At 37.7% G+C, this 13,514-nt stretch overlaps 1 gene segment (V, D, J or C); it reads left to right on the top strand.

Moving 5' to 3' along the window:
- The first annotated feature begins 7,962 nt into the window (after positions 1-7,962).
- Positions 7,963-10,727, top strand: LOC116272678. The segment is given in 3 exon segments: positions 7,963-8,386; positions 8,580-8,668; positions 10,536-10,727. Coding segments are annotated over 3 exon segments (240 nt in total).
- Positions 10,728-13,514: the final 2,787 nt, after the last annotated feature.

Below are 13,514 nucleotides of genomic sequence, written 5' to 3'. Positions count from 1 at the left end.
ACCCCATGACTCAGCCTTCCTGGAGTTTTTGACTCTCAGACTTGTCCTTTCTGAGCCTAAAACAGTTTTTAAAATACAGTTCAGGTTTTCCTACGTCAGCAATGGTTCCCATAAATGCTTCTGCTTCTGAGTCTTTGTTCCAGTAAGCCACGACTGCCTGCATTCACCTATTTGCCTAATCCTGGGGGCAGTGGTATGCCCGGTGTCCTCACCTTTATTATGGATCCAAGATGAATTGTTGAATTTTCAGTCTGTTCAGCTTTTTACTTATTAGGAGTGAGTGGCAACTTTAAAGCTCCTTACATGCAGAACCAGAGACTAGAAATCATCTGCTATTGCCTTTTTAATATAAATTTCGAAGAACATTTTCTATATTAAGAAAACTTGTCATATAACCATCATATATATGTATATATATCTTCTTAAAAAGTGTATTATCATTTTGACTTTATTTATGATCTTGTTTGTCATGCAGAATTTAAAAAATACTATATAGTCAAATTTGTCAAAAACTTTTTTCTTGGATTGTGAGTTATAAGCCCTGCTTAAAAATCCATACCACTCCAAAATGGTAAAATTTTATATTGTATTTTCTTTAGTTTTTCAGATTTTTTTTATATTTAAATTTTTAATAAAAGTGTGTGTGTAAAAAATGAGGTCGATATCCAGGGATTTTTATTTTTCTTATTTTTTTTCGGTTCATTTTGAGGCTGCCACTTATGCTCAACGTCCTTTTCTGAATGACTCATTTTTCTTCATTGATTTAAAATATTTGTCCATTTTCCATGTTTCTTATTTTTCACTACTAAGGTTTTCAACTTAAGCATTTTTTAAAAAAATCCAAAATGTATTGTTTATTGTAATGATGCATAATACCAATAGCTTACCAAATATGAGAGTAATATGTAGCCAGTAATCACTCAGCTCATGCTAGAAATAAGTATGGGAATATGATGTGAATAGAAGGAATGTTACTAGAGAAGGAGACAGAGATAAACTATGAGCATGTGTAGTGAGGTGTCATCTAAGGCAATGTAAACTATATGCCCGTAATCTCAAATCTGTTCGTTGTTTTCGGTTGAGAGGACTCAGACAAAGCAGTAGACAATCATGCTCATGAATTGTTCACTGAGTAACAAGTAGACAACCAGCTTTGGAAAACAATGACAACTTGGTATCTTCTTTGTTCTTTTTGAAGAGGAGAAATTAAACAGTCAATACTTGGTTTTAGAGTTCTGACAAGTTCCAACTAGTTGAAATGCCTTGAAATTTGCAGCTACTTCAAGTTTGGGATGTTGTCATTGTTCTGGAAGAAGATTTTTGAATTTTCTTCTGTTACCACGTATGCTCCTTCATGATGTTTAGTTATATCCCCTGCAGAAATTATCATAGCTCTCTGAAAATGTTGTTGAAAATTGATTATATTTCAAATATAGTGCCCCTAATTTAAGCAGAATGAGTACAGACAGGTCTTTTTTGCTGAGATTTCTTCTTCCTACCTCTCCCTCTCCTTCACCTTCTTCCTCCTCTCTTTGACCTCTGTCTTCTTTTCTTTCTCTTCCTTGACTTTGCTGGACTGATTCCATGATCCTTTCCCGAAGTAAGCATCTCTGGGGGATCAACCCTTACTTTGGACTACAATGCCATTGCCATCAATATTTAAAAGTAATCTCATCATAAGATACCATCTCACACCAGTTAGAATGGTGATTATTAAAAAGTCAGGAAACAACAGATGCCAGTGAGGATGTGGAGAAATAGGAATGCTTTTACACCATTGGTGGGAGTGTAAATTAGTTCAATCATTGTGGAAGATGGTGTGGCGATTCCTCAAGGATCTAGAACCCGAAATACCATTTGACCCGGTAATCCCATTACTGGATATATACCCAAAGGATTAGAAATCATTCTACTATAAAGACACATGCAAATGTATATTTATCCGGCACTATTCACAATAGCAAAGACTGGGAACCAACCCAAATGCCCATCAATGATAGACTGGATATAGACAATGTGGCACATATACACCATGGAATACCATGCAGCTATGAAAAAGAATGAGTTCATGTCCTTTGCAGGGACATGGATGAAGCTGGAAGCTATCATTCTCAGCAAACTAACACAGGAACAGAAAATCAAAAACCAGCCAGTCGCAGTGGCTCATGCCTATAATCCCAGCACTTTGGGAGGCTGAGGCGGGTGGATCACCTGAGGTCAGGAGTTCAAGACCTGCCTGGCCAACATGGTGAAACCTCATGTCTACTAAAAATACAAAAAATTAGCTGGGCGTGGTGGTGTGTGCCTGAATCTTGGTTGCTTGGGAGGCTAAGGCAGGAGAATCACTTGAACCTGGGAGGCAGAGGTTGCAGTGAGCTTAGGTCATGCCATTGCACTCCAGCCTGGGCAACAAGAGAGAAACTCTGTTTGGAAAAAAAAAAAAAAAAAGAAAAAAAGAAAGAGAGAAAAAAAGAAAAGAAAACTGAACACACCACATGTTCTCATTCACAAGTGGGAAGTGAAAAATGAGAACACATGAACACAGGGAGGGAACATCACACACCGGAGCCAGTTGAGGGGTAGGGGGCAAGCAGAGGGAGAGCATTAGGACAAATACCTAATGCATGTGGGGCTTAAAACCTAGACGATGTGTTGATAGGTACAACAAACCACTATGGCACATGTATACCTATGTAACAAACCTGCATGTTCTGCACATGTATCCCAGAACTTAAAGTTAAAAAAAAGGTAATCTCGTTATAAAGGAAAGCAGCTGTTCACAAGAGCATATAAAACAAACAATGGATCTATATTATTTAGATTCATGCAGATTTAAGACTGTGATGTCTAATATGCAACTCCCTGTATATATCTATCTGTATTGATATAGATATGTATATATCCATATCTATATGTGTATCTATCTATCTATAGAGAGAGATTTATTTTAAGGAATTGTTTCATGCAATTTTAGGAGCTGGGAAGTCCAACTTCTGCAGGGCAGGTTGTCAGGCTGGACAACCTGGGAATCATTGATTTTGCAGTTTGAGTTTGAAGACAAGTCTGGAGGCATAATTTCTTCTTCTTTGGAGAACCTAAGTATTTTTCCTTTAAGACCTTCAACTGATTGAACGAGGTCCATTCACATTATGCAGGAAATCTGCATTACTCAAAGTCTACTGATTCAAATATTAATCTCATCTAAAAATACCTTCACAGTGACATCTAGACTGATGTTGGACCAAATATCCTGGTACTGGGGCCTATCCAGTACCAGGATAGATAATAAAAATTAGCCATCACACAATCTTTACCTCTAGCAAATCTTTTCCAAAAGCCTACTTTGCTTATACAAGTATAATATACCAACTTTTTTTTTTTTATTGTTTCTGGTATATCTATTTCCATTCTTTCAACTTCTCTGTGCTTTAAATCTGAAACTTAAAATAAATCCTCATATATCGACATTCTCAACTGTTCATAAGCTTCTTATTTCACTGAGAAGATAGAAACAATCAGAAGAGAATTTTCAAAAGCTTCAACACTTACCAGTCACTTGCGTCTGTGCTCAAATACTCTCTTTCCTCTCATTAGAATGTAATCCCATGTGTGCAGGGACTTTGCTTATTCTCAGCACTTATCATCATAACTGAAAATGTAGGCATTTAAAAATAATTGTTGAATTAAAAATGAATAATAAAAATACCTCTGTCATTACCAGAACAAAACTACCATTTATTCATTCCCTCAATAAAAATTCATTAATGCCTATTTACTGACAGGCCATATTCTAGCAACTGACAATGTAGCAGAGATAGAACAGATAAAAGTCCCTATCCTAAGGGAATTTATATTTCAGTTGAAGGCTAAGTTCATGTTAGCCACTACAATAAGCCTTTACATGAATCATCTCTTTTCAATCTTTCAATCTTTCCAAAAAAATTTAGGTAAGTGTTATCCTACCTGTTTTCAGAAGAGAAAGCTAAGGCTTAACTCTCCTATTTAATATCACATACAGCCAGAATGCAGAGCTTCAAATATATGTCTAAATTACTAATCTACTGTGCTGATATAGACATAAAGGGGTTTACCGTCTATATTATGTTGCAAATAGTGAGGAGGAAAAAAGCTTAATCAGAAGTTCTAAGCAATTGTAGCTCTGACCCCAAGATGGCAGTATTTGCATTCGCCCAGCCTGCAGGTCTGAATGTGCAGTATGTGTAAGATAGCAAAGCCTGGTCTCTAATTGGCTAGGGATACTCTCTGAGGAACTTTTTGTTTAGTGTTAGAAAAAGAGAAGATGTTGAATACACAAGTCAACTTGTGGGAGCAGATCTCTGCAAAATAAAAATGAAGAAGTGTCTGAGGACCTGCTTGGTGATTTTGTGGCTTTATTTTTATAGTAAGTTAGTGGACAGTTTTAGCAAAGTTAACAGAGTAAGTCAAGGGAATATTTTCTTAAGATTTGAGGGTGAAGGTGTAGTCCACTGGGATAGGAGGAAGGGAGAAAACGGGACCATTTTCTGTTTCACTTGGGATTCATTGTGGGGAGTAAGGAAGGGATGCAAATTAGACAGTATTAATACTGAATAATGGATCTCTTGAATCTCACTTTGCTTTCTGAATAGGGGGAAGTGGCAAAAACCAAGTGGAGCAGAGTCCTCAGTCCCTGATCATCCTAGAGGGAAAGAACTGCACTCTTCAATGCAATTATACAGTGAGCCCCTTCAGCAACTTAAGGTGGTATAAGCAAGATACTGGGAAAGGTCCCATTTCCCTGACAATCATGACTTTCAGTGAGAACACAAAGCCGAATGGAAGGTACATAGCAACTCTGGATGCAGACACCAAGCAAAGCTCTCTGCACATCACAGCCGCCCAGCTCAGCGATTCAGCCTCCTACATCTGTGTGGTGAGCGCACTGTGCTCCCCAGGCACTTGAAGCCAGTATGTAAACCTGCACCTGGAGGTTGTCAAGGAGGCATAGGAGTTGGAGTAGATCATTATTTTTTATGCAGAATATAATTTCACAAGTGCGTGAATATTTATCTTTCAGACATGATTCGATTTGAGCTTGAGCCTAGAGTTCTACATAGGCTCCAGTAGGATACATGCCCTCAAGCGAGGATAAAGACATTCTCACTCAACACACAAAGTTGATTGCTACGTCTGGGTGTTCCCAAGGACAAGACAGTCAATCATGCTGTATTACTGCTGCTGAAGTAGATGACAGTGTTGGTTGGAAGGGAGAGACTAGCTTGGTTTGTGATCTGGACACCTACCAGCAGAACGTTGACTAAGTGAAAGAGCAACAAGTAGATGCGGCTGATGGAAATACCTTGAGAAGTTTCCTTCCCCCGAAAGACATTCAGTTGTCATTTCACGGCTATTCAAGTTCTCAGAAAGCATCCTGTGAGAATAAATCTGCTCTCCCCATTTAGCTATGCTCCAGATGAAGGCATCTGTCCAGGTGCTGCACCAACTCTTTATCACCTTCCACCACTGCTCTTTTAGAGGACACTGGAAGGCCAGGGGATCCTGGCAGGCACAGTTATTCTCAGGCAGCAGAACAACTGTGCCAGGCTTTTCAACTATCAGTGTTCTAGAAAAGAGGCTTAGGGACAGAATGCCTACCTGCAATTGTGAACTCTGGTTTGCACAAATTAGCTGTGAAGTTCTTTTTGGGACAATTAGAGAAACGTATATATAATTTGAGAATTAGATGAGAAAAGTACTTATTTAAAAGGCAAATATCAACCGTAAAAAACGGGAAGAATATACACCAAGATATTAAAAATGGCAATCCCTGTATGGTGGGAATATAATGTTTTTACTTTTTGTCTTTCCTTGTCTTCTGTGCTTTTAATTTTCTATAGTTCTTGGATTTTTCTTCTGTCGAAATAAAGATTATTAAAAAATAACAAACGTCTTAAAAATGTAAAGGATTCACTTTGGGAGGCTGAGACGGGCAGATCACGAGGTCAGGAGATCGAGACCATCCTGGCTAACACAGTGAAACCCCGTCTCTACTAAAAAATACAAAAAACTAGCCAGGCGAGGTGGCGGGCGCCTGTAGTCCCAGTTACTCGGGAGGCTGAGGCAGGAGAATGGCGTAAACCCGGGAGGCGGAGCTTGCAGTGAGCTGAGATCTGGCCACTGCACTCCAGCCTGGGCGACAGAGTGAGACTCCGTCTCAACAACAACAACAAAAAAGTAAAGGATTGCATCTGATCTGTTACTATAAACTCACAGGAATTGATATTTAAAGATGATCACACATTTCAGGATATTGTTGAATAAGATTGATTTGTTATCTTTATGAGCCCTGGAAATAAGTTCATTTCCAAGCTTAGTGAATTGATAATTTGTGAATAAATGAAGCCAGGACCTGGACTGCTCTTTGTAACTAGTCTGGAGATTGCTTAAGTGTCAAGACATCAAAATGCCTTGAATTCTGGAGCAAAAGTAAACCTAGATATATTCAGTAACCAGATATTTTTTCCTGTCCTGTATCTCCTTTCAAGTCTTTAGAGTGAAGAAATTAAAGTTCAGATTGCTGCTATAGCAGACTTGTGTAAGTAATTATAAATTAATTGAGGAAAAAGATAAAATACATGAAAATGGAATCAATAGGTAAAATTCCAAGTATGTGGACAAATAAGTTGTAAGGGTATTCTCAGAAGGAGATCACTGTGGGACAGAAAAGATAGGAGAAAGTATCATGGGGAATAGCAAATTTAGTTAGGTCTTGAAGGACAGCCACACATTGAATTTGTTCATTACACAATTATTTATTAAACAAAGAATAGGGCCAGATGCGGTGGCTCATGCTTGTAATCCCAGCACTTTGGGAGGCCAAGGCGGGCGAATCACTTGAAGTCAGGCATTCAAGACCAGCCTGGCTAATATGAGGGAGCCCTGTCTCTACTAAAAATACAAAAATTAGCCAGGCATGGTGGCATGCACCTGTAATCCCAGCTACTAGGGAGGCTGAGGCAGGAGAATAGATTGAATGCGGGAGGTGGAGGTTGCAGTGAGCTGTGATTGCACAACTGCACTCTAGCAAGTGCAATGGAATGAGAGTCCATCTCAAACAAAACAAAACGAAACAAAAAACAAATAATAAGTGACAGGTGTTTTTGTAGGTAGAAGGAGTAGGGTAATAAACAAAATAGATAAATGCAAACACAAAAGACCTTCCATCACGAGGCTTGAGTCTATATTTGTCTACAGTGTTCACTTTCTTTTACAGGAATATCTTGGGAAGTTTGCGTTCCAATATAGGCATTTTCTTTGTTTGCTTAGTTTAGTTTAGTTTGCAGGTTTCACATGGTGATTAAAAGGCATAGGTATTGACATGCTTATCTATCACTTACTAAATTGCATTACCCTGGACAAAATTACATAACCTCAGAGCACCTACACATCATCAATGGTAATTACACATACATTGCATGGTCATAAGGATTGAATTAAATTAAATGAATTTAGTTAAATGCTTGAATTGCATTGGTAGAAAATAATTTTTAAATTAATGGTAGTTATTCTTGGACACAAATGATACAACAAAGGTAATTTAAAATAAGACAATAAGAAACTTTAAGTATGGATTAAGGTTTACCTTTCCACTCTCCTTCTGTTGATTATATTCTTTTACTATGGTTATGGCCGAGAGTCACCCTTTATTTCACATTGGCCTTATCCCATCCAATTATTTGAACTGACAGTATTGGCTTGTTTGTTTGTTTTTATCTCATAGGTTTTCTGCACAGAAAATGAAGCTTTCTTGCTTCTAGTGTAACTTAGCGTAAATTCTATGATGAATCCACATGATTCAGTCCTTTATGGAGCAGGACTCAGATATAACACCATTATACTGACCTACAGTGCCAATAACTAGATCCATACCCGGGAGCTCATTTAACAGAGCTCTGCACTGGAAAGGAGAGAAAATAGCCTTTCTAGGTTTGGGGGAGAAATCCTTTTTAGTTATTCAATTTATAGCTTGTACACACATGGTAGATACCTAGGAAGTATTATAGAAGAAAAAAGGAAAGAGGAACCTCTAGGGGACAAACGCTAGATGTAGCTAACCAAGAATCAGCACCTGGTCCTGCCAGGGCCCTTTTCCATGTTACTTCTTCAGAGATCAGGAGGAGCTGTGTGATCTGTGCACGGGGAAGTAAATCTTGTTTCCGGCCGGATGGGGAGACTCTCAGCTTCCTGCAACAAAGAACTATGAATATTCACTCAGAGAAACCAGACATTTGGCTTGATAGTGTTTGAGGGCTCCCAGACCCCAGCCAGAGACCTCACTGAGTCTGAGTGATAAAAATGGAGAAGCCCTTGGGAGTTTCCTTCTTGATTTTCTCCTGGCAACTGTGCTGTGAGTTACTGGGCTCTGGAAATATCATAATAAAGAGCAGACTGTAGTATCTTCTTCCTAAGTCTGGAAGTAATAGAAGGGTGATCAGGGTCTCAGTGCTCACCTGTAGGGGCTGTGAAAAGAGAGTATATCTTCCAAATGAATGAATTTCCATGAATGAATGTCCTCTGTCTGTGGTTCTCTGTTTAAACAGGGGTGAATAGACTGCGTACACTGGAGCAGAGTCCTTCATTCCTGAGTATCCAGGAAGGAATGCATGCCATTCTTAATTGTACTTTTCAGGTGAGAACACTCTTCAATTTCCACTGGTTCCTGCAGGATCCAGGGAAAGGATTTGTGTCTTTGATCTTAATTCAGTCAAGCCAGAAGGAGCAGGGAGACAAATACTTTCAAGAACTGCTTGGAAAATAGAAGCTTTATAGTGTTTGGAATCTCCCAGACTCTCATCCAGGAGATTCAGCCACCTACTTCTGTGCTTTGTGGCAGTGTCTCCCCAGCACCTGCAGCCTGTGCCACGACCTGCAGCCGGGATCCTTGACACAGGCCTGGCCTTGCAGGTGGGAGTGAAGGTTTTTAATTTTTATTTATTTATTTATTTTAAATGTATAGAAGGAACTTTCTTTATGACCTCTGTCTTCAAAACAGAAGTGAAGGATAATGCATCTTTCTTATGTCATGAATCTGAATTTATACTAAATTAAATTTCCTTTTGTTATTATTGAAATTTCATTCCTCAATGCAGATTGCACAGATTCTGAGCCTGTTTGCCTGCAGATTCCTTCCACCGCTTTACTCTTTAAGAGGGCAGACCCCTTTGTGGTGCAGGCTCTGAGTCCATGAAGCAAGTTTTCTCCAGGCTGTACCCTCATCAGGAACATTTTACCCATTTGATCATATCTTCATGATATTTTTGGTATCTATGTAGCATCTATATTATTATTTACTTAATTTAATATTAAATTAACATTTATGTTAAATAGACTTTAAAAATAACTGTATAAAATTGTCTTCATTTTACCAAATACCATCTGTGAAACCATGTATATCATATAAATAACATATTTAAAGTTCTGGTTATATTTTTCCCAGTGCAAATTAAAATAGTATCATATATGTAACAATTGAAAAGGGTGTCTGTATACTGCCTAATAGGACCTCTTGTATCAATCACACTTTAAGAAATACTGCTCCAGCTCATACCCCTCATTTTATAAATGAAAGAATTAGGATCCACAGGTATGGCATCATTTACTCAAGCATGACTTACAGTATGAAAGCTAGAAGTAGAGTCTAGGCTTTATGATCCCTTGTCAGTTGCTTCTTCCACCAAGGATGCAAAGCAGTATCTAGAGTTTGAAGAAAATAGTTGTGTGTTTTACATTTAAATTAAATTAAAATTTTTATTTAATTGTGTATGTTCAACCTAGGTAAATTAGAAGATACGAATACCTATCAAAATAGAGCATTCTCATAACTTCATTGCCTGGAAGTAACAAGTATTACTATTTTTCAAATTATCTGGTACACATATACAACTACATTTCTCTATGAATGGGGCTGATAATGTCCCCAGTATTTATTTAACGTACTCGCTTCTCTCAACATTATATTATAGATATTTCCATGCCAGGGATCATATGTTGAGGATATAATGTTAAATGACTATCTAGTCTTCATTATTTAGATTATTTTTAAAAAATGAATCACCTTTTGATAATATTTCTAAGTATATAGTATTACAGACAATGTTTTTATTAACATCATTAAAGTTGCAGCTTTAACAGAATGGAGTTGGGTGAATAAGGGAAAGCACATAACACTGCATATCTAATTTCCAGGAAGAAATTTTTCACCACATTATGATTTCAACAACAGCATGTAATGCTTTCTGTTTTCCATACTTTCTTTACCTGTTATGAACATTATTACTTTAAAGAAGTTTCCACTTTGCCAAGTAAAATTTAACTCATTTACTCTATGAAGTTATATATTTGTTATTAAAAAAATAAAACAGAATTAGAAAACATACAGAACAAGAGTGTTTCACACAACATAAGTATCTTTTCATACAATAAGATATGTTAAAGAAAATCTTTGAAAAACACTGTCATGATCCCATTTACCTTCTAATGTTCTCTTTTCTTTCAAGGCTATCTATTCTCCATGTCGTTCCTACTGTAAGTGTGGACCAGCACTATCTGAACTTGTGCAGAATCTCAGGCTGACTGAATTTGAATCGGCATTTTAACAGAACAACCATGTGATTCTATCGTTAAAAGTTTGAGAAGCACCCATTTGATGGGGTGCCAGAATTATTTTTTACAATATAAAGTAAAAGCTGTCTTTACTAGGCCAAAAATGCTTCAATGGCTTTCTATTGCTTCTAGAATAAAATGCAAATTTCAGGCTGTGATACACAGAGATCTGTATCATGTGAACCTCCTTTTCAATCTCCTCTTTTAACTCTCCCAGCTGTCTGTGTACCAATAACACTATTCTCCTTTCAGTATTCTGAACTTGCCATATTCTTTTCCACATTTAGTCAAATTCGTCCATTTGAAATGCTGTTCCTCCAAATATGGGCAAGCCCAATTCATTTTCACACTTCAGGTCTCAGCTCACTACTACAGATATAGCCTTCTGACTTCTGTTGATCTTCCTGACTAATGTAGCCATCCATGGCTTTCACCATAGCTCTATCACAAAACCCTAGTTATTTCCCTTATGGTAATAATCATAACGTCTAGTGATAATGTTGATTTACGTGCCAGTGTGTTCATTGCCTGAACTTCAAATCAGGATACAACTTCTGTGAGGTCAGAGATATTGTTCGTTTAATCATACCTTTAACTGTAGTGCCTACCTTTAGTGACTGACCCATAGTAGTCCGTGAAAAAATATCTTCTGCATGTGGCTGGGCATGGTGGCTCACGTTTGTAATTCCAGTACTTTGTGAGGCTGAGGTGGAAAGATCAGTTGAGGTCAGGAGTTAAGGACCAGCCTGGGCAACGTAGTGAGACCCTCATCTCCACAAAAAACACAAATAAAATATTATATGAGTGTGGTGGCACGCGCCTGCAGTCCTAGCTACTCAAGAGGTTCAGACAGAAGGATTTCTTGAGCCCAAGAGTTGGAGGCTGCAGTGAGCTACAATGGTGCCACTGCACTTCAGCTCTGAGTGACAAAGCAAGACCTCATCTCTTAAAAAATAAAATAAAATAAGACAAAAAAGAAATATATACAGAATGAATAAATGAATGTTGCTTGGCCTTGCTTTCTTTTTTCCTTTTCGTTTCTTCTCACTTCCATCTTAGCAAATCTGAACTTCGTGTATGTGCTCCCTGCTCAGATATGTGGTAGAGTTCTGTTCATGCTGGCACTTACCCCTTGTCTCAGGACCAGGCCTTCCTATGCTCAGTGAACTCTGGCAAATAACTAGATCAACTCAGGGTCTCAGCCTGTCCTCACTCAACTGACATCAGGTGTAATCTGAATGAACTGAGTAAATTCTAAACATAATCCCACAGTAAAATACCTGAAAGAAAAAAAAGGTATACTTAAAAGATGTTGGAAAGTATGAAAACAACTTCCCAAATCAAATAATGATAAGCACATGTCAAAGTTTAATCTCAAATTATTGCAAGAGAAAAATTGCATCAGGAAACACATTCAAATAATTGGAGTAAGTAGAGACATTTTATAGAAGGTTAAGTTTTTTTTTTAAAGTCAGTTTAAAGATAATTACTATGGTCAAATTATTATTGGTTCATAATGACTGTACTCTGTGTAGTGGTTGTTAGGCTCATCATGAGATTAATAGTCATCTGAGATTATAACACTAATATCTCAGAATGAGTCTTTATTTTATTAAAGAATATCAGAAAATTGATCAAATATTTGATCAGATGTGATAGCCAATTCCCATATGGGGCTACACATTTTGTCCTTCAAAAAAGGTTCATTCAAGACCAGTTTTGGGAAACTTATTATTGTCAAAAGTAATTCAGACCAAATGTGGTGGTGTGTGCCTGCAGTCCCAGGTACTCAGGAAGCTGAGGTGGGAGGATCCCTTGAGTCTGGGAGTTCAAGTCCAGCCTGGGCAATATAGTGAAACCTCTTCTGTCTTAAAAAAAAAAAAAAGGTAATTCAAGTCTTTAGTTTTTACTATAATGGAGAGGAGGGATTTGTCAAGTTTTGGATGTTTTCCCTTCTTACAAGTTACTAAGCTTGTTTTATTGAGGCTACAGTAAAGACATGAAACTACTTAGAGACAAAGGATTTTGTTACTCATGACACAGCAAACAGCATAAACATTGGTATATTCACTCAGTTGTTCTTTCCCTTAAATCTAAAAAAGATGGTATGTGTGCCTGTGTGCTGATGGATACTTTGTTTGAAGTGGTACTGTGTCATAACTGAGGAACTTTGAGCTTGGAGAATTCACTGCTTTTATAGTAAGGAGTAAACCAACTTGCTCTTTGTCTCAGAGGGAAACAGTACCTCACCCCTCAAGATTGCTTGCTGCAAGCGTAAGTCTGGAAAGTGGTCAGGTAGAGTGGTCATGGTCTTAAACCACTGGCATACCTAGCAAAACATTTATGAGTATAAGAGATTAAGGATGGTCTGGTTTTCAACAATATCCACTCCATATTCTTACATCGTGTTATTTTCTAGAAATTTTTCTCGTAAGTATGCCACTCCAGAAGCCATTCTGATTAATTTAACTGACAGAGGTTCTGAGACTAAATACATTGAATTTGCCTCAAACAATGTTTAATTAAGGCTACTATCAGCAGAACTCCAAGTAGAAGAATGAGACCAATCTGCAACATTAACTTCACCCATTTAGACAGCTGTGACAAAGTCCCAAAGTATAGATAGCTAGGATGTAATTTCTTATCCGTTATATATGAAAGTTTAGATTGACATGCTAATCTTTGTTTTAATTGTTAAAAGGAGTCCAAAAAGCAGCCACCATTCCCAATGGAAAGATGTTCTGTCCCACCTATTCCCAGACGTAAGCATAACCCAACAGGTTTATCCAGTTTGGAATTTATTGTTGAACTTGGTTTGGATAGCATTACATCACTTTTGTCATAGGATCCTTGGGGTGTTGCTTTTCTGACCA

Source organism: Papio anubis, unplaced genomic scaffold (genome assembly GCF_008728515.1).
Source record: "Papio anubis isolate 15944 unplaced genomic scaffold, Panubis1.0 scaffold157, whole genome shotgun sequence".
In the NCBI taxonomy this organism is placed as follows: domain Eukaryota; kingdom Metazoa; phylum Chordata; class Mammalia; order Primates; family Cercopithecidae; genus Papio; species Papio anubis.
This window is presented reverse-complemented; position numbering and strand designations above follow the sequence as displayed.